This window comes from Myxocyprinus asiaticus, chromosome 7 (assembly GCF_019703515.2).
Source record: "Myxocyprinus asiaticus isolate MX2 ecotype Aquarium Trade chromosome 7, UBuf_Myxa_2, whole genome shotgun sequence".
Classification (NCBI taxonomy): domain Eukaryota; kingdom Metazoa; phylum Chordata; class Actinopteri; order Cypriniformes; family Catostomidae; genus Myxocyprinus; species Myxocyprinus asiaticus.
In genome coordinates, this window is record NC_059350.1 from 18,880,729 (window position 1) to 18,901,156 (window position 20,428).

Here is a 20,428-nt window from a genome sequence, read left to right on the forward strand (position 1 = left end):
GGTGGATAAAAGTCCATTGCCCTACAAAGACAAAATACAGTAACTATGCCCACACTGAAACTGAGAAAATGGCTTTAACCTTGTGTGACCCTGCGTCCACATGCGTGGACATTGTATTTTGGCTTCGCTATATGCAACGCATAATTTCATTTAATTTAAACCAGCTGATCTCAGTTCAGGACACTCTGGTCTGTCAGTAAAGGGTTAAACTTTCGACGTATAGAGTCATGTGACAAAACAACATGGCAGCAATCACAGCGGAGTTTGTCTTTGGGAAAACCATAACTACATCTGGTAAGAAACCTAATTACATTACATTGAAACCTGTTTGACTCAAAAGATTAGAGTCTCTAGTTTCATCCGATATGCAATTTAAAAAATTTGAGCAATTTATCACGAAACACCACACTTATTAACACAGTGTACACTATTGTGGACAATAGCACTAAGTTTTCATTAGAAATTGTATTTTTACTGTGCATTTTCACATTGAGAAAAAAAATGTTGCTTTCAGAGGCTTTATATGGAGTTAGGGTGAAAATAAAATGCATTTCGAACTGTCCTGAGACCAGTGCAGACAGACAGCACACTGGAGGTTAAGTCATTCACTAATAGGGAGCAAGGGAGCATCCTATAGCTTTCCTATGAAGCCAAGTGCATTCAATTCAAACTTCAGATCAAAAGTGCAGTTTCAGGCTGCAGATGATGTTTGAACCACTAAACATCATTGACAGATGGAGACAGAGCCATCCTTAGGGCGGTGCAACTGGTTTGAATATTAATCATTGAGATTTTGTTGCCAATGCAGAAAAAAACATTGTAATGCAAAAGTAAAATCAAGTCAAATAATTTGGTAACACTTTCTATGAAGCCCATAATAATGAATTTTTTTTTTATTTTTTTATTATTCTTGGGTGTTTTTAAACCCAAGAAGATTAGCTACATGTGTGATTAACATTAAATAGTTTCTGATATATTTTAACCTTGTAGCTTTACAAGTATTTGTTTACTGAATATAACTTCCAGCATGACTTGTAATGTCATTTAAGCACTAAAAAACATCTTCTGGATGTTTATAAGACATTGCTTTTGTCACTTTACTTAAAGTATACCTATTATATATATTTATATATATATATATATAAAATAGGTATACTTTTTTGTGGCCGAATCACAGCAGTGCTGATTTAGGGCCATATAGCACTCTTGCTCATGTGATATTGCGCATTCACAACAGTTCAATGAACAAGTAAATTGTTAAAAATTAGGAAAAACTGAGTACGGTCGCAAAAACTGCATTTATGCATGAAACTACTTTCTTATGCGACGGATCAGAATCTGCCATTGCTGGTTCAAACCAAATGATGCGTCCAAGCCCCTCAAAAACATCACTTTAGAACTACTAGTATCACAGCTTGGGCTGTTTCTAACATTTTATTGGAGAAACAAGGATGTGTTTGTGTGTGTGTGTGTGTGTGTGTGTGTGTGTGTGTGTGTGTGTGTGTGTGTGTGTGTGTGTGTGAGAGAGAGAGAGAGTGAGTGAGAGAGAGGGATGGAGCATGTGCGATCACCTGTTGATGATGCTGTAGTCTGTTAGTCAGCTTTCTGAAGATAATGCCATTTTGGTGAAATGCATCCTATTTTCTCAGTGGAAAAATAGCCGTCCAAGTGGGGGTATTCCTCTATGTTTCACGGTAGCCAGTGCGCAAATTTTTTTACTATAGAAACCGCAATCTCTTCTGCCATTTTGTCCTGTCCAGTGTGGAAACTCCGCTAAGAGGTAAGCGCCTTGAGTTTGAGTAATTAATCAGTCTGTTGTGTCTCTCAGCTTAATGCTGAAGTTGTTAGTTTAAAGCTGTTTAAAGCTATTTCCTAGCTTTAGTAATGTAGTAGTAATAAGAGCGATCACAGAGTGCTGTTGAATAGAATCACTGAGTGACACTGACTCACTTCACGTCACCAACTGGCTCATTTTACACACAAAAATTGTCTTTTGCCTCCACCTGCTGGCTAAAATATGTAATATCACAAAATTAAATGTAAAGAGAGAGATGGCTTTTAACACATCAGCACTGCTCTTACACTTTAGTTTAGAATGGCACGAACACAAGCGGAGTGATACACACAGTGAAACATCTGAGTGCTGATGGTGTGAGACCATCAGCACTCATGGAATGTCTCTTGTCCAATCAGATTCGAGGACCGGAACTAACTGTTGTGTGTGTATATATATATATATATATATATATATATATATATGTATATGTGTACAGTTGAAGTCAGAAGTTTACATACACTTAGTCTGAAGTCATTAAATCTCTTTTTTTTAACCATTCCACAGATTTAATATTAGCAAACTATAGTTTTGGCAAGTCGATTAGGACAACTACTTTGTGCATGACTCGAGTCATTTTTCCAACAATTGTTTACAGACAAATTGTTTCACTTTTAATTGACTATATCACAATTCCAGTGGGTCAGAAGTTTACATACACTAAGTTAATTGTGCCTTTAAGCAGCTTGGAAAATTCCAGAAAATGATGTCAAGCCTTTAGACAATTAGACAATTAACTTCTGATAGGAGGTGTACTGAATTGGAGGTGTACCTGTGGATGTATTTTAAGGCCTACCTTCAAACTCAGTGCCTCTTTGCTTGACATCATGGGAAAATCAAAAGAAATCAGCCAAGACCTAAGAAAAAAAAATGTGGACCTCCACAAGTCTGGTTCATCCTTGGAAGCAATTTCCAAACGCCTGAAGGTACCATGTTCATCTTTACAAACAATAGTATGCAAGTATAAACACCATGGGACCACGCAGCCATCATACTGCTCAGGAAGGAGACACATTCTATCTCGTAGAGATGAACATAGTTTGGTGCAAAAAGTGCAAATCAATCCCAGAACAACAGCAAAGGACCTTGTGAAGATACTGGAGGAAACAGGCAGACAAGTATGTATATCCACAGGAAAACTAGTCCTATATCGACATAACCTGAAAGGCTGCTCAGCAAGGAAGAAGCCAATGCTCCACAACTGCCATAAAAAAGCCAGACTACAGTTTGCAAGTGCACATGGGAACAAAGATCTTACTTTTTGGAGAAATTTCTTCTGTTCTGATGAAACAAAAATTTAACTTTTTGGCCATAATGACCATCGTTATGTTTGGAGGAAAAAGGGTGAAGCTTGCAAGCCGAAGAACACCATCCCAACTGTGAAGCATGGGGGTGGCAGCATCATATTGTGGGGGTGCTTTGCTGCAGGAGGGACTGATGCATTTCACAAAATAGATGGAATCATGAGGAAGGAAAATTATGTGTATATATTGAAACAACATCTCAAGACATCAGCCATGAAGTTAAAGCTTGGTCGCAAATGGGTCTTCCAAATGGACAATGACCACAAGCATACCTCCAAAGTTGTGGCAAAATGGCTTAAGGACATCAAATTCAAGGTATTGGAGTGGCCGTCACAAAGCCCTGACCTCAGTCTGATAGAACATTTGTGGGCAGAACTGAAAAAGCATGCGTGAGCAAGGAGTCCTACAAACCTGACTCAGTTACACAAGTTCTGTTTGGAGGAATGGGCCAAAATTCCAGCAACTTATTGTGAGAAGCTTGTGGAAAGCTACCCAAAACGTTTGACGCAAGTTAAACAATTTAAAGGCAATGCTACCAAATACTTACAAATTGTGTGTAAACTTCTGACCCACTGGATATGTGATGAAAGAAATAAAAGCTGAAATAAATAATTATGTCTATTATTCTGACATTTCACATTCTTAAAATAAATTAGTGATCCTAACTGACCTAAGACAGGGAGTTTAAATGTATTTGGCTAAGGTGTATGTAAACTTCTGACTTAAACTATATATATATATATATATATATATATATATATATATATATATATATATATATATATATATATATATTACAAATATATACAATACATTACAATTTCTGCAGATAAAATTAAATATTGCTTGTGTTATAATGCATTATACTCTAAGGTATAAATAGGTTGTTATTATAATGTATTATAATTGTGGTTACAATTATTTATGAGAATTTATAACATATTATAAGTTGTATTATGAGACATTACTAGTGCATAATAATGCCTTTACAATGCACTATAAATATGGGCTTCATAGAAAGTGTTAACAATCATTTTTATTTGTGCTATTTTTATTTGTTTTTTGTATTCCAAATCAGCTTTACAGAAAATCAGCTGTGATGTCTGTAATGTCTCAAAAACATGAATATCAAAACTTCTGGAAACATAATAAAGTCAAGCCATTTTTATTTGTATAGCGCTTTTCACAACACACATCATTTCAAAGCAGCTTTAGAGTAAACAATGCATAAAAAAAAAAAATGAAACTGAAATATCTATAATGTCTTACAGAGATCATTGTGTAGTTTGATTAAATATGATTGTAAAATGTGTATAGAAAATAAAAAAATAAAAATAATAATTGTATTTAGAACCCCTGTGAGCAAGCTGAAGGCGACTGTGGCAAGGAACACAAAACTCCATAAGATGCTGATTAATGGAGAAAAATAACTTTGGGAGAAACCAGGCTCGTTGTAGGGGCCAGTTCCCCTCTGGCTAAACAACATGAATATAATGCCAATATTAGTTATTTATGTGCAGTATAAGTCATGGTTTAAGATTAGTAAACTAAGTAAGTGTTAAGGTCCAGTGTTTTAAAAAAAGAAAAAGAAATACAAATAAAATATTTTTTTAAGATCTTTAAGATTAATGACTAATGTCTTTGAAGTCCATCCTGGATTAACTGCAGAAGTTCACATAGATGCATTGTTCTTTGTTAATTGGCTGATGAAGGCTTTTGTTGGCAATTAAATGATAGTCTGTGTATTCCATTTCAAGAGTGTAGTCCATCAATAGACAAAGGTGATGCAGGAAGAGATAAATGATGAGATGCATCACAGTTCAACCTGCAGGGCAAGTCCAAGGTTCAGGCAGTGGAATATGAAGTATCCGATGTCTTACAGTTGGAGCTGGCATCAGTTCATCCTCTGAAGCCAAAAAACTGAAGTGATGTCTAGCTAGCACCGGCTGTATTTTGTCGTCATCTCTCAGTGACACGTAGCAGTGGAGTCCGACAGGAACAGAGCTGGATCTAGTAGGCTCTGGTAACCTCGGGATATGAATTGTTGAGACATGGGAAAAAAATAGAATAATATTAGCATAGATTCCATTCAATTTTATGCAGAGTATAGATCATGATGGATGTTTCTGGCTCCGGCAGACCAACTAAAGCAGCCTAATTGTGAGTTGATGGATAAATTAGATGTATGCCTGGCTAAATAGATATGTCTTTAGTCTAGACTTAAACTAAGTGAGTGTGTCTGCAACCCGAACACTGTTAGGGAGACTATTCCATAATTTAGGAGCCAAATATGAAAAGGATCTACCTCCTTTTGTGGATTTTGATATTCTTGGAATTATTAACTAGCCAGAATTTTGTGATCATAATGAACGTGACGGAATATAGCGTGTTAGAAGGTCACTTAAGTACTGTGGAGCTAGACCATTCAAAGCTTTCTATGTAGTTAACAGAATTTTAAAATTAATATGAAATTTAACAGGTAGCCAATATAAAACCGATAAAATTGGGATAATATGATCATATTTCTTGATTCTAGTCAGCACTCTGGCAGCTGCATTTTGAACCAATTGAAGTTTATTTATTGAACTTGCTGGACATCCTCCCAGTAATGCATTACAATAATCCAGTTATTTTAATGATTTTTTTTTTTTGGCATCAGCAACAGAGAGCATGTGTCGTAATTTAGCAATATTTCTCAAGTGAAACAATGCTGTTCTACAAACATTGGTAATTTGATTTTCAAAGGAAAGATTCAAAAATCACTTTCAAATTTGAAACATAGTTTGGTAAGACATAGGGCTTTAGCCTGTTGTGTTGTGTCTATCCCACAGCACTGTGTATTTATTTCATAATAAGTGTGAAATATGATTTTTTTTTTGCACTTTGCAAAAAAAGTGTTTGCACTTCTTTATCTCTGTGTTAATAACAGATTGAGTCATTTTGAAGATTTCATAGTAAAGTCTCAAGTGTTAGCTTTCTAAAGATACCTTGATTATGTGTGTAATCAGAGGGACTCATGAGCAATAAACCTTTTATTTGGGGTATGTCATTTACCCCGTCCCTCACCAAAGTGGGGGCGCAAGGTAACAGGTTAATACGCAGTTTGATAACTGCCATTTTAAAGTTTCTTTGGACCTAAGGATAGCGAGTAGTTAATAATATTAAGAAGAGGTTCTGAGATTATTGGGAATACCTCTTTTAAGAGCTTAGTTGGTATTGGATCTAACATATATGTTGTGACTAGATTTTTTGATCAGTTTTGTTAGCTCTTCATGAACTATGACAGCGAAGGATTGAAGTTACTCGTGAGCAAAATTATGAGATACTGTTTTCTGAGGTGCTGTGACAGTTGATTGCATATTCCCAATTTTATTTCTGATTATTTACATTTTATCAGTAAAGAAATTCATGAAGTCATTACTATTGTGCTGTGACGGAATATCTGGTTCAGTCGATGCATTATTCCTAACCAATTTATCCACAGTACTGAATAAACACCTAGGATTGTTGTGGTTATTTTCTATGAGTTTGCTAAAATATGCTGACCTGGCATCTTTTAGTGCCTGTCTGTAGCTCCAGACACTATCCTTCCATGCACCGCGAAATACCTCTAATTTTGTATTCTTCCACTTGCGCTCCATTTTCTGAGCTGCTCTCTTGAGAGCATGAGTGTGATCATTGTACCACGGTGCGAGGCTTTTTTCTTTAATTTCCTTTAATCGAAGGAGGGCGACACTATCACGAGTGCTAGAGAAGACTGTATTTATATTTTCTGTTATTTCATCAAGTTCTTCTAGACATTTTGGTTTACTGAGTATGTGAGACTATTCTGGAAGATTATTAGTGAAGCTATCTTTAGTGGTTGAAAGAATAGTTCTACCTGAATGATAGCGTGGTGTAGATTGAGTGACATTAGCTGATCGCAGCAAACAAAAGACGAGGTAATGATCTGAGATGTCATCGCTCTGCGGTAGAATTTCTATAGTATCAACATCAACTCCATGTGACAGAATTAAATCTAGCGTATGATTATGGCGATGAGTTGGTCCTGTCACATTTTGTCTGACTCCAAGAGAGTTGAGACTGTCAATAAATGCTAATCTCAATGTGTCATTTTCATTATCTATGTGAATGTTGAAGTCACCAACAATTAAAGCTCTATCTACATTAACTACTAGACCAGATAGAAAATTTGCAAAATCACCAAGGAAACCAGAGTATGGCCCGGGTGATCTATATACAGTAGCAAGCACAAAAGACGACAGAGATTTTTTTTTTATTTATATCTGACGGTGTCATATTAAGCATTATTAGTTCAAAAGACTTAAACCTGTCCTCTGAGTAACACCAAAAACTTCACTATAAACTGTAGCAACACCTCCTCCTCGACCCTTCAGACAAGGCTCATGTTTATAACAATAACCTGGGGGAGCAGATTCATTTAAACTAATATATTCATCTGGTTTAAGCCAGGTTTCAGTCAAACAGAGTGCATCCAAACTATGATCTGTAATAATATCATTTACAATTAGTGCTTTGGTTGAAAGAGATCTAATGTTTAGTAGCCCTACCTTTATATGATGTTTATCTTCAAAATGTTGTTTTTTTTTTTTTTTTTTTTTTTTTTCAAGTTTGACCTTAATAAAAAATTGTCTAAATTATTTAGTGAAAGTTTTGTGTTTGGTAGTTTGGGGAACAGACACAGTCTCTATGTGATATCTAGGTGATACAGTCTCTATGTGTTGTAGTTTATGTGACCTATGTGATGTCTAAATTTGATGTTTAAAAAATCTGAATTTCTATAGCTTGGTGTTATTTAAAATTTCACAACTTAGTCCCACTGTCCACATATGAGGATATATATTTTTAGGAAAACTATTTGCTCTACATTTTTTTTTTTTTTTTTCCAATATTTATTAGGTGCTACTAGTTAACAAATCAAAAAAGGAAATGGAAAATGCATACAGCAGTCATGCTTGGGTCTCAGGAGGTTAAAGTGTTTTGAGTTTTTTTCTCTGAATCATAGTTGATCAAAAGCCATAGGAAAGATCACAATCTAAGAGACAGGATTTCGGTCTTAACTTAATTTTGACAAAAAAACAAAAAACAAAACAAACATTTTATTTTGCCTTTGCAGGGCTATGCAGTGTAAGTGTTATTTTTTATGTATATATGAATTGCTTCTAACTCTCAGATCACAGATCTCCTTTCTCTCACTCAACTTTCTCATATCTACCCTAAGTATCCACATCCACCCTTTCTCAGGAAATCTTATTATAAATTCAAGCAAATTCCACTTTAAATTGCTAGAGCCGAAAATTCACGTTAACCACTGTGCATTGTTTTATATTTCCTCTACTCAGTTATCAGTAAACATCTTGGTGTGCCGTTTTTGGCTACGCTGTGATGATTACGAGTCTGATTATGAGGAATGTTTGTAAAATGGAAATATTCCTCTCTCCACCAACACCAAAAAGAAAAAAGAAAAAAACATAAGCACTCCAAAAATGGAGCACAGGAAATTGTGGTATTATTCATTGGTATAGGGATATTTATGTAGGAATAGAATGTTATACAAAAATATCAGTACAACATTGCTTGTTTTAGACAATATATATATATATGCATATGTTGATTGTCCGCTATAAACCTATAATATTTTACAGTAATAAGATGTATACTGCTTGTGTACTGGGGAAAAACGGAAGATTGGAATGCTCTCATATGGACTTCCTGTCCCAGTGTGGGATCAGACAGACTCTTACTCAGTATTTAGAGGCCACACACCCTATAGTTTAGCATCCTAAAATAGACACGTACAGGAGAGGAAGTTCGGGTTAGTGCACACTAGTGTGTGTCAATGCATATTGTAAACATTCTTAGTGTGGCACTCTTATTTTCTTGTTTATATTCCCGCTTCAGTTAACATGCCCCCGCAGCCGTCTGAGTGTGGAGGCACGAGTAGAGTGTTGGCGAGCAGGAAGTGATGCTGTTACCTTAATGAAGAGTCAGGTTGATAAATAGCTCGTTCTCCAGACATACCGTACCATTAAATCCAGCCTTTAGCTTTAACTATAAACACAGTACTCTCTGTTCATTTAGTGGATTACTTCTACTTTCTTCGACTTTATTTTTACACTGAGAGAAAAGAAAGGTAAGGTTTTCAAACCTAGCCCATACATTTTTATTTAGAAACAGAAATGTTAAAACTTAAGAAAAAAAATACTCTGAACACTATTTTATACACTTAAACTCAAATTTCTTTATTTTAGAATGAAACCTGCCATATTGATTCTGTTCCTGTTGGGAGCAGTCTGTGCTAATCCAGTGAGTATACTAGAGTGAACAACCTAAATAAACTTAAATAACAATCAGTTCAGTGGTGATCTGCAGAATATTGTTGTGCATTACAAAAAGGAAATGACTTTTTCTGACTTTCTTGTGTTATTTTCTTGTGTAGATCTTGCATAAAATGGCTATGGAGATGATTAAACATGCATCCAACTCTGTAAGTTTAAGCTTAACTTTAACTTCAATAAATACCTGTTTGTATTAACTTTTAAGAGTTTTCTTACGATCTTTTTATATTCCACAGTCAGAAAGTTCCTCAATATCTGAATCTTCTGAACAGAGCAATACCTCGGAACCTTCCAAAGAGGTATGCTTTCAGGAAATCTCAGTCAAATTCCATGTCACATGTATGCAAAAATGAACTTAGATGTGTATCTAGAGGCAGAAAAAAAAACAAAATACTGTACATGTTTTCGTAGTGTATTCATACAGAAACTACTACACTTTGCCAAAATGATTTCAAACCTGTACTTTTTTTTTAAAACAGAAGTCCAAGGAAAATACATCTGACAGCAATGTAAGTAGAAACATTTGAACTTAACAAATCTTATTAGAACACATTTTTAAAAAAAGGACTTATAAGGACATGGAATCACTTTTATTTTTTGATTTTCTTGATAGAGCTCAGAATCACTTGAATCTGAATCAGCTGAACTGGTAAACTAACAATTAATGTTTACATTCAAATATTATCTTTTCACAAATTTGCAAAATCACAGAACAGGTGAATCTAACTGAAAATGTTGTACCATATTTTATATATATATATATATTTCTCTGATTCAAGATCCCTAAAGAGAACCAAAGGCACTCTGTAGAAAGTCTGGTAAGTTTTTACCCCTAATATATAACAAAATACATGCTACATCAAGCCTATATATTTCAGAGATTTTTTTTTCCCTATACTTAAAAAGTGAAAATGTGCAGCTCATATCTGATCTGATCCTTAAAAATTATTTTTGATGGTGCAACCTAATGTAGTCATGTTGATTCAGCCATAATTATTATTTTTCATACTTAAAAAAACCCCAGCTTTATGGTTATATTTAATAATATTTATACATACATACACTCACTGAGCACTTTATGAGGAACACCTGTACAGCTACTTATTCATGCAATTATCTAATCAGCCAATCATGTGGCAGCAGTGCATAAAATCATGCAGATATGGGTCAGGAGCTTCAGTTAATGTTCACATCAACCATCAGAATGTGGAAAAAAAAAAATTTGATCTCAGTGACCGTGGAATGATTGTGTCATGATTGTTGGTGCCAGACGGGCTGGTTTGAGTGCTTCTGTAACTGCTGATCTCCTGGGATTTTCACACACAACAGTCTCTAGAGTTTACTCAGAATGGTGCAAAAAACAAATATTGTTCCTAATAAAGTGCTATGTGAGTGTATGTTTATTAAATATATGGTTGTATATTATTGTTACCAAATGAAGCCAATTTTTTATGTTATCTGTATATGTTCAGTATACACTGAAAAAAAAAGTTAAATTAACAAAATGTGCTTTACGTGGTAACATCTCAATTTTATCCACGTCGAAAAATATTATTTAAAATTATTATATCAATCTGACTGTATTACTGTAGGTTACATAAACAAAACTAATTTTAAGGGTTAAATAATGTAGAAATAGCTCCTTGAGGTAACAAGTATCCTATTTTTACAGTGTATTTGTTCTGTTATTATCTTTACCTATAGACTGGAATAAGTGAGACTGCAGTGACATCAGATAACACTCAAAGCAGTAAAGAAAAATTTCGTAGGGTAAGGAACAACAAAAGTGCATACAGCAATGTATCTCAGGAATAACGACTAATATGCATATGATAAATTCATACAGGGCTGGATATACACTCTCAAATGGGTCCATGCAAACTACACCAGCAAAGTGCCAGCAACCAGTCAACTAGATGAGGATGACCAAACGGATGATGTACAATCCACTGACAACACAGACAAGTCTACTAGTGCTGTATCAAAGAAAAGTGAAAGCAGTGAATCAAGTGAGAGCCAGGAAACGGTTGCTCTGAGCAGCAATGGCACCAAGGAAGAGGATAACAGTGCCAACACAAGTGAAAGCACTGAACACAGTTTCACTGTTGATGGTGCTGAATTTAGTTCCAGCAATAGCAGCAGCAGCAGCAGCAGCAGTAGCAGTGAAAGCAATGAGACCAGTAACAGTGCAGTGGATGACAACAGTCACTCAACTGAGTGTCTACCTGGGACTGACAGCAAAGGATGTGACAGTGAGGAAAACTTTCCCCAGGATATCGGTGATGATGGTGCCACTGACCCTTTCAATGGTTTCCTAATGCCCGATGAAACTGAGCCCTAGCAGCAGTTTAAAAAACATACATTTATATGACTCAATGCTCTGATATCTGCAAGTGGAAATCCCAGGAACATATTAGAATGGGAATGTGTTTTTAAACATTAAAGGGCAGGTATTTAAGTACATTTTTGGCTATTCTAATATAAACAGGTCAATATAGCCTAGAGTACTATAGTGTGTGTGTATATATATATATATACACACACACACACTAAAGTATTTTAGCTTTAAATTACCTCAGTCTACATCTTTATCAACTTTCAGGAATATTTACATGTATTTACAATACAAGTTAAGCTCGATTGACAGCATTTGTAGCACAGTGTTGATTACCACAAAATAAAGAAGCAAAAATCGAGGTTACAGAGAGGCACTTACAATGGAAGTGAATGGGGCCAGTCAAAAGCATTAAAATACTCACTGTTTCAAAAGTACATCCACAAGCTGCAAATAATATGTGTGTTAACTTGATTTTAGTGTGATAATATCACTTACTAACATTTTCTATGTAAAGTTATAGCCAGTTTTACAACTTAGTTGCCATGATGACGTTACAATGTAAACCCTAAAACAGATGTAAAATTTATGATTTAAACAACTTTACAGCTCAAATAATACACACGTTTTAACAGAAGAATTAATTTAAATGCTTTTATAAAATTATATGCATCACATTTCTGCCTTTTAAATTCTCCAATAATTGGCCCCAATCACTTCCATTGCAAGTGCCTCACTGTAATCTCGATCTTTGCTTTTTTTTTTTAAAGAAATTATTTTAAAGAATTTCTTTTTTTTTTTTTTTTTGGTAATCAACATTATATCACAAATGCTGTTGATTGAGCTTAACTTGTATTGAACCCAGCACATGTCTTTAAAATATACTGTACTCTATAAAACATTTATTTTATTTCATACTGAACAGATTTTTTTTTGTATACTATGCTTTTTATCATGTTGATTCTTAAGCCTGGTATTGTGTGCAGTATTTGTATTTATAGATTTTGTGGTCAGTTATTTATAATGTTGGTGTAAACCATTTTCAAATAAAGTAAATAAAGAAGCAATGGGCTGCATGAGTACTGTTTTTCCCAATGTGTTCACATAGCATTCGTAGCGCTAAAACGTACTGTGTGTTCCTAAGATCACGTTTCTAAAATGATGGGAAAGCCCTGCTATTGCAAGTTTGCAACAGAAGAGTAATTAGCAGTTTTTTTGCCTATAATTTCACAGATAGAATTGATACCTTTGTAGAAGCATGTCTACACAAAAGCATGCATAAAAGGCTGAAATAGTAGTTAAATAACAGCAGGCTATGCAAAAGCACTTTTTAACAGTGAGCTGATTTTAAAGAGTATTGCATAATCACTGCATGAAGTGTTGATTGACGTTTTATTTTATTTTTTCCGACGTCAAGATTTTTTTGCTAAAATGTATATGTATGTTAATTACATTTTTAATCACCTTTTTATTCACTAGTTTTAAATGGTCCTACAGTGACAAATGCATTTTTAAGAGTACACATATTCTTTGAAGTCTCTTAATTAATGAAGCTGCAGGCATAATTATTATAAAATATTTAAAATGTTGTTTAAAATAGTTTTAGATGGTGCACACCACACCATGGGTGGGACATGGCAATATGTTTATAATTGGCTTGTACAGTAAGCACACCATTTCTATCAAACCCATGTCATTGCTGATCTGATACCACAAGATGGTGGCAAACTTTAGAGAAAAGTGGTGGAGTTTCCCTGTGCAGAACATCATAAACTCACATAAACATTGCATGCTGAGCGGGACTTTCTGCTGTTTCATATGTGCTGTTTTTGGCAGAGGGATAAAGACACCTTACACTAAGAATGAGGGTTTAGACGTAAGTTTGTTAATTACTGTATAATTAAAATGACTGTTTTATGGTGCAATCTTCATTTAACAAAGAAGGCACCACTGGCATTCATTGTCTAGACAATCGACATAATGTGATCTAAGATAATGACATGGCATTATGTGGCTATTATGGAAATTGTATAAAACAATGAAAGGTATCTCTAATAGACAATAACAAGAAGAGATGGTCTGAGATGAAAACTTTAATAATAATTACTTACATTTATATAGTGCTTTTCTAGACACTCAAAGCACTCTACATAGAGTAGAGGGAATCTCCTCAACAACCACCAGTGTGCAGCATCCACCTGGATGATGTGACGGCAGCCATATTGCGCCAGTACGGTACGCTCATCACACACCAGCTTTTGGTGGAGAGGAGAGTAGAGTGATGTAGCCAATTCAGGGATGGGGAATATTAGGAGGCCATGATAGATAAGGGCCAATGGGGGGAATTTCTCCAGAACACCGTGGTACACCCCTTCTCTTTACGAGAAGTGCCCTGGGATTTTTAATGACCAGAGAGTCAGGACATCAGTTTAACATCTCATCCAAAAGGTGGCGCTTTTTTTTTTTTTTACAGTATAGTGGCTCTGTCAATAGACTAGGGCGTTATGACCCACACAGACTGCAGGGTGAGCACCCCCTGCTGGCCTCCCTAACACCTCTTCCTGCAGCAACCACAGTTCTCTTCAAGAGGTTTCCCATCCGTGTACTGGCCATGACCACCCCTGCTTAGCTTTAATAGGCAACCAGGAAAGAGCCACAGGGTGATACAGCTGCTAGCTAAAGCAATGGAATTCATTATATAGACTTCAGTGTATCACGTGTAAAGCAGCATACAGTATATGGGGTAAAGAAAGAAGAAAGAATTTAATATGATAGATTTTCCTGTTTTTGTATTGTATTGTATTGTATTGTATGTATGTATGTATGTATATGTATGTATTTATTTATTTATTTATTTATTTATTATGCATTTTTCTTAATTTACAGACACCTTTAAAGTAGTCATTGCAGCAGCTAACCACATGGTAACATAAAATGTTACAGTATGATGACAAAAACTAAATAAATAAATTAAGCAACATCTTAAAAGCTATAAAACGCCTTTACTTTTCAGATTTGGGCGTTATTTTCTTAACACATGCCTGTAGACTATCTATAAACCTTGCTAATAATGCCAGTGAGCCAAGTTCAACAGTTGCTCTGTTTACATGCTCTACAGACAGACATATGAATAGAGTAATAATTTTGACTGACGTGTGTGCATTTACACTGAAAACCAGCGAGAAGCGACAGCTTCTTTGATTTTAATGGGTGCGTTCTTGTTTGTCGCGTCGCGTCACTGGCAGTGTAGAGGAAGGGAGACAGAACTATCAAGTATGTAAAATGACAGCTAAAACACACATTACTCGACAATTAATAGTAATAGATGATGCCAAAAAAGGGGCTCTAAACTATTTTTCGACATTTATGTGGAGTACGTGGGAAAATATACCCTATTTGAGATGGGGGAAGTCCCCTCGAGGAAATCCCCTCTTCATAAAATAATTTCGAATTGAGTGTGGCTGTCACATAGGCTGAAGCTCTACGTCTTTAGTGTACGGCAGACGCATGTGTTGACACTCAAACCTTTTTACAACTTATGGGAAAATAGTACTTTATGTGCGGCGGTTGTGTTTTTTGTTTTAACGCAAAAGCGGATTATTCGGTATGGATGAGATAAAGCGGGAGAACGAGGCGCTGAGGGCGAAGTTACGCAGCTGCTCTACACTCAACACATTTTATCACGAAACACAACAAGAAATTACTCATTTAAATCAGATTGTTTCCTCCAAAGATGGAATTATTGCCGATTTGAGGGCAAGACTGGCAAAGTATGAGAAAACTGTGGTTATAGATGGAGAAGAACCGTATATTGTTGGACCGTCGAAATCTCTCATCGAGAGTTTGTGTAAGGAAATTTGCAAATTAAAGCAAAAACTCAAGGATTCACAGGCGGACGCTGCCCAGAAACAGGAAACCAGTAACACAGTAAGTAAAATCATTTTGTGATTTTCTTTTCCTACTCCTCTGCAGTCATCTAACCAACACACCATCTGTTAATTGTCTTTTTTCCAGCACAATTTATCTACATCACGCAGTGTTCTGACTGTTAAACGAAGAGCTAAACGCAGCGCAATTTATGGAACAACGCAAGTGGCTCGAGTCGCGTCTGTAACCGTTAACGTTGTTTTTAAAGTGGTCGTTAACATCGAACACGTCCTTGCCCTAAAAAAAAACGACGCAGCGACACGAATAGAGCATCTCGAGACGCGTTTTAAAAAGTTGATATTCTTTTCAACTTGACATGGCTCCTGCGTGATACGCAACTATGTATATAATCTATATAATAAATTAATAAATAAAACAAGACGCGCCGTAACGGTCAAAGACGTCCGTAAATAGACTATGCACAGTAGCGCCATCTTTGATTTTTGACGGGAATGAAAATGAGGCTGCGTGGGACAGACTTACCATCTATTTAATAACATGCACTGTGTTAAGCTTTCCACAACTAATGTTATCTGGAGTTTTTTGTCTACTGAAATTTCTTGAAAATATGTGTTTATGATGTCTCGTCAGCGGAACCATCCGAAAACACTTTAAACAACGGTACAACCCATTGAGACTTTACGTCTATCCCGCACAGCCTCCTGTTCATTCCTGTCAAAAATCAAAGATGGCGCTGCTGCCTTCATGTGCTATCGGAATTATCGTAAATATGAGTTTCCCCACTAGAATGTTGCACATGTATGACCCTTCATGTTGTAATTATGACTGGGAAACTCAGAGATAATGTTGATACCATAGTTTCTGAGATGGGAAGAGTAAACTTTCAACAGAAAGTACGGAAGAGTACAGTTTCTCTAGTGAATGACTTTTCATTTTTCTAAATACAGCTAATTGTTAGCGCTAATCATAGTCATAGTAATTTTGTACTAGTAATTACCACTTCAGAAGTGGGAAGTAGGATAATTCTGATAGCACATGAAGGAAGCATAAGGTCTATAGCATTTACATAGAAAAACAACAGCTTGTAGAGATGCAAACACAAGTTTGGTGTGAAAGGCCCCCAAAGCATTGTAAAGTTTATATTATTTGTAAAATACTTTAGTTTACTGTCTTTTTTCCATTGTAAGTAAATGATGGGTCATTCATACATGGATGCTTTAGTATTGAACGCTGATGAAACTACACTACATTTGTTGCCCTCGTTCGCCTGAACTGTGGGGAAATGGCCATGAAGGAGTCTTTCTCTAGAGTGCTGTGAGTCTAACCTGACTGTTCGCTTATTCTAGGAGATCCAGAGATTGCAAGAAAAGTTAAAGGAGAAGGGTCAAGAGCTGGAGATGATCAGGAAGAGACCCGAACAGGAGAAGGAGAGGGAGATCCAGCTACTGCGCTCCACCCTGGCTGACAGGGACAGGGCACAGGCCACCAGGGCAGTCCTCTGCAACTCTCTTGCTGAAGAAGCCACGCAGTTGAGGGCCCAGCTGGGGGCCACAGTACAGGTGTGCCAGGAGCTTTTGAATCGGTTGGAGAAAGAGAAAAGCAAGACTGTCACGACGGATCAGAGAGCTCAGGTTCATGAGGTGCGTCAGGGAAATGCAACATACCCATTTTCGCTATTGAAAGCTACCTTCCAGCACCCAAACTCTAAATTTAACTGCACTGTTTGGAATGGAACAGTATAAATCGACAGATACGACGCACACCAGGATCACCATGTATACACTTAGCAATTGATTTTTTACAATTATGTTTGACCTTGCTCTTTTTGTATCTTCACCAGACAACAGATTCCTCAGAGGTTTCCCATCTAAATGTCATTATCAGCAAGTTACAAGAGGAGAACGACCAGCTAAAAAAGAGAGTTGCATATGTAAGGACCACATGATGGAATTGTTATTTGATCACCAACTGACAATTGTTGTACCTGTGTCATACACAGAAAAAGTTACTCTGTAGCTTTTACGCAAAGTAACAAAAAGTGGAACTTGGAAAATGCCCTCTCATATTCTGCTTCACATTTTAATTCCATTCTTCTCAGGTGGAAAGTTTAAACTCAAAGTGGCAGAAGTATGACTCCAGTAGAGAGGAGTATGTGAGGGGGTTGTGTCAGAAGTTGAAAGAATCCAATGGCCTGGCATCTGCAGGTCCCACCATGACCCAGACTCCAACAGCGGGCAGTGCGGCTCTGATCCAGCAGGAGATAGCACAACTAAATGGCCTCATGGAGGAGAAGATGATTGAATGTGAGAGACTCAGCAGAGAGAGGGACGACAATTCAAGAAGAGACCAGGAGCGCATTCAGATGCTTGAGCAACAGGTCTTTATCAGTTTTCCACATGCACTTTTTGATGCACCAACCAGCTGAACTCGTAATTCATTTAAACAGGAAGTTATTGTATTTTCATTACAATAAAGATGAGATGTATTTTTGTTTGCCTTTCTGCACATTAACCAAATGCCATAATTGTTTGCTCTCTCACAGGTTCTGGCGTATATTGAGGACTTTAAATCGGAGAGAGCAGACAGAGAGAGAGCTCAAGGAAAAATTCTGGTCCTTCAAGACCAAGTTGGGCGACTCCAGCTGCAAATACGCACACAGGCAAGTCTGCATATTTCTACTAAATAACTCAACCATTGTGAGTTTCTCGAATCATTGCAGCGACTACAACTCCAGTAGCACACACTGTAAAAAATGTTTTGTCAGGTAACGTTAAAAAATATAATCTAAATTAACTGGTTCTATTCAAGTAAAAAAGTATTATTTACTACGACTAAACCAGTCTTTTAATAACGTGCATTGTTTCTTTGTCCCACAGAGCGTCCAAGAAGCTTCTTCCTCACGACGACTCCACATGGGCTTAAAAAAAGCTCCCCACCGACAGACCGACACCTCCGAACCTCTAAGGAACAGTCCCCCAGAAACAAGCTCAAAAAGAACTATCAGTAACTCGGCACCGCAGGGAGCCGCTGAACTGCAGTGCCCTCGTTGTCTTACTACGTACGATGACGAACACGTGACCGAATACCTAAACCACTGGGACGAGTGTGCCAAGCTGTGAGTCTCTGACACCTCACTGACTTTTCACAGGGCACAACAAGCACTGAGGACTGAATCACTACAAACTCACTGACTACGGAGTGTGTGGCAGAAAGGGTGTTGATGAAGGCAGAGGCATGTTGAAACAGGATGGATTCGGAGGAAAAGCTTTGTTTCATTTCATCGTTTCTTTTTGCTGGGCTTTTCGGTTGTCGACTTGGTTGATGTTAAGTTTGGTTGTGACACAGTGCTCATGATATGACTTAGGGTTGGTCATTCCTAGTTCAAGGGCTTAATCACATGGCTGTCATTGAATTCAAATGGTTTGTTTGTTAATTAATGATAATTGCTAAAGTATTCAATCTCAGACTGCTCACATCAAAATGGCAAGCATGTATGGTTAATAAGTTGGTGAGTTTCCCCATTTGTTTGGTGTCACAATTTGTCTAAGAGTCTTTTGTTTGCGTTAAATCAAATTTTTGCTTAATACTGTATGGCAGGTCTGTGTAAAATCCAAACGGATCATAAAATTGGTATCATATACCTCATTGATATGTATTCGGTTTATCAACTGGTTTGCACTTTTTGCTGTTTTAATTATTGCCAAATTCAAATGATAAAAGCACATATCTATTATATTTAATACATAAGCTTCTTTATTAGTAGACTTTAAAATATCATTTATACAATTTATTGTCATGGTGCTAGATGTAAAATGTAATGTAATGTTTGTATATATTTTTTTCTCTTGTTATTTGTAGGCTGGTTATATTGTTATTATTTGACTTGGGTTTGAATTAACATCAAATAATTAAATTTTTTACCAGGAAAAACAGAGCAGCACACACTATGAATAATCTGTTGATATCTGATCTCTTCATATTCATGACCATTTTTTTTTTCATGATATAAATATGTTATTACAAATAATAGGCTAAATGGTTCAACATGTGATTGCTTTCTCAGACTTCAAGGCACCTTTTGACTGTAAGGTACTTGTCAAAAGTACCCTCCCCCTCCTCTCTGCAGTTGAAAACATTCTAGTTTTAAGTATGAGAGGAAGTTCCCTACATCCTGGTAAACTGAGACGAGAAATCTTTGTTGTGTTTGACAAAATGGCCTTCAATTGCAGTGCATTTGAACAGTTTTAAGGGGTTTGAACCACTGAAATATCAAACTGAGACATTTAAATGTTATAAGAACAAAAGGATTTATTTTTGTAATAAAATCATATTTGCTAGAGGCCCTTTCTTTTCAATATATGTGATCATTTGACAAGTTGTGTCTGTGAGTTTGTTTGTACATGAAGTGCACTTGGCTAGAGGTAATTATTAGTTGGAATTAAGGAAACCAGACACTGAAATAGCTGTGTGATAATGCTGGTAAAATCATGAGGCATAGTTTGTCATAAAGCATTTAAACTGAAGTCCAATGGGATTTGAAAGAGTGTGTGTAGTGTACAAGTGTTGGAAAGCCCCTTCCCAAACAGAACTGAAAGGACAGGCTGTATATACTACAGCAAATTCTCAGCTGTCCTGAGGCCTGGAAGTGAATAGCACACTAGAGAAGCAGGCGATTGTAGGGTAGATGGATATAGCAGTGCTGGCTATT

At 36.4% G+C, this 20,428-nt stretch overlaps 2 protein-coding genes across 3 annotated transcripts in view; both read left to right on the forward strand.

The window, feature by feature from the left end:
- Positions 1-13,175, forward strand: part of scpp1 (secretory calcium-binding phosphoprotein 1) — a 25,893-nt gene extending 12,718 nt beyond the window's left edge. Inside the window, exons 1-9 of one of the 2 annotated variants that reach the window (XM_051703016.1) lie at positions 9,006-9,292; positions 9,411-9,465; positions 9,599-9,646; positions 9,734-9,796; positions 9,977-10,006; positions 10,111-10,146; positions 10,277-10,315; positions 11,202-11,267; positions 11,344-13,175. In XM_051703016.1, the coding sequence (XP_051558976.1) occupies positions 9,412-9,465; positions 9,599-9,646; positions 9,734-9,796; positions 9,977-10,006; positions 10,111-10,146; positions 10,277-10,315; positions 11,202-11,267; positions 11,344-11,838 (831 nt within the window). In that variant the 5' untranslated portion in view covers positions 9,006-9,292; position 9,411 and the 3' untranslated portion in view covers positions 11,839-13,175. Of the gene's footprint in view, positions 1-9,005; positions 9,293-9,410; positions 9,466-9,598; positions 9,647-9,733; positions 9,797-9,976; positions 10,007-10,110; positions 10,147-10,276; positions 10,316-11,201; positions 11,268-11,343 lie in introns of those variants that run through there. The other variant, XM_051703017.1, reaches the window with a different exon arrangement.
- A 1,849-nt stretch (positions 13,176-15,024) lies between these two features.
- On the forward strand, positions 15,025-20,059 carry tnip2 (TNFAIP3 interacting protein 2). Its single transcript, XM_051702956.1, has 6 exons — positions 15,025-15,759; positions 17,067-17,360; positions 17,561-17,650; positions 17,819-18,097; positions 18,263-18,379; positions 18,597-20,059. The coding sequence occupies exons 1-6, from the start codon at positions 15,439-15,441 to the stop codon at positions 18,837-18,839; spliced, it is 1,344 nt and encodes a 447-aa protein (XP_051558916.1). The 5' UTR covers positions 15,025-15,438; the 3' UTR covers positions 18,840-20,059.
- The last annotated feature ends 369 nt before the right edge of the window (positions 20,060-20,428 follow it).

What these genes read in the sequence shown, in the direction of transcription:
- tnip2 (XM_051702956.1), top strand. Translation starts at nt 15,439, where the DNA reads ATGGATGAGATAAAGCGGGAGAACGAGGCGCTGAGGGCGAAGTTACGC. An exon ending in TTCAGATGCTTGAGCAACAG is followed by an intron (nt 18,098 to 18,262) that starts GTCTTTATCAGT and finishes GCTCTCTCACAG; the next exon opens with GTTCTGGCGTATATTGAGGA. An exon ending in AGCTGCAAATACGCACACAG is followed by an intron (nt 18,380 to 18,596) that starts GCAAGTCTGCAT and finishes TTTGTCCCACAG; the next exon opens with AGCGTCCAAGAAGCTTCTTC.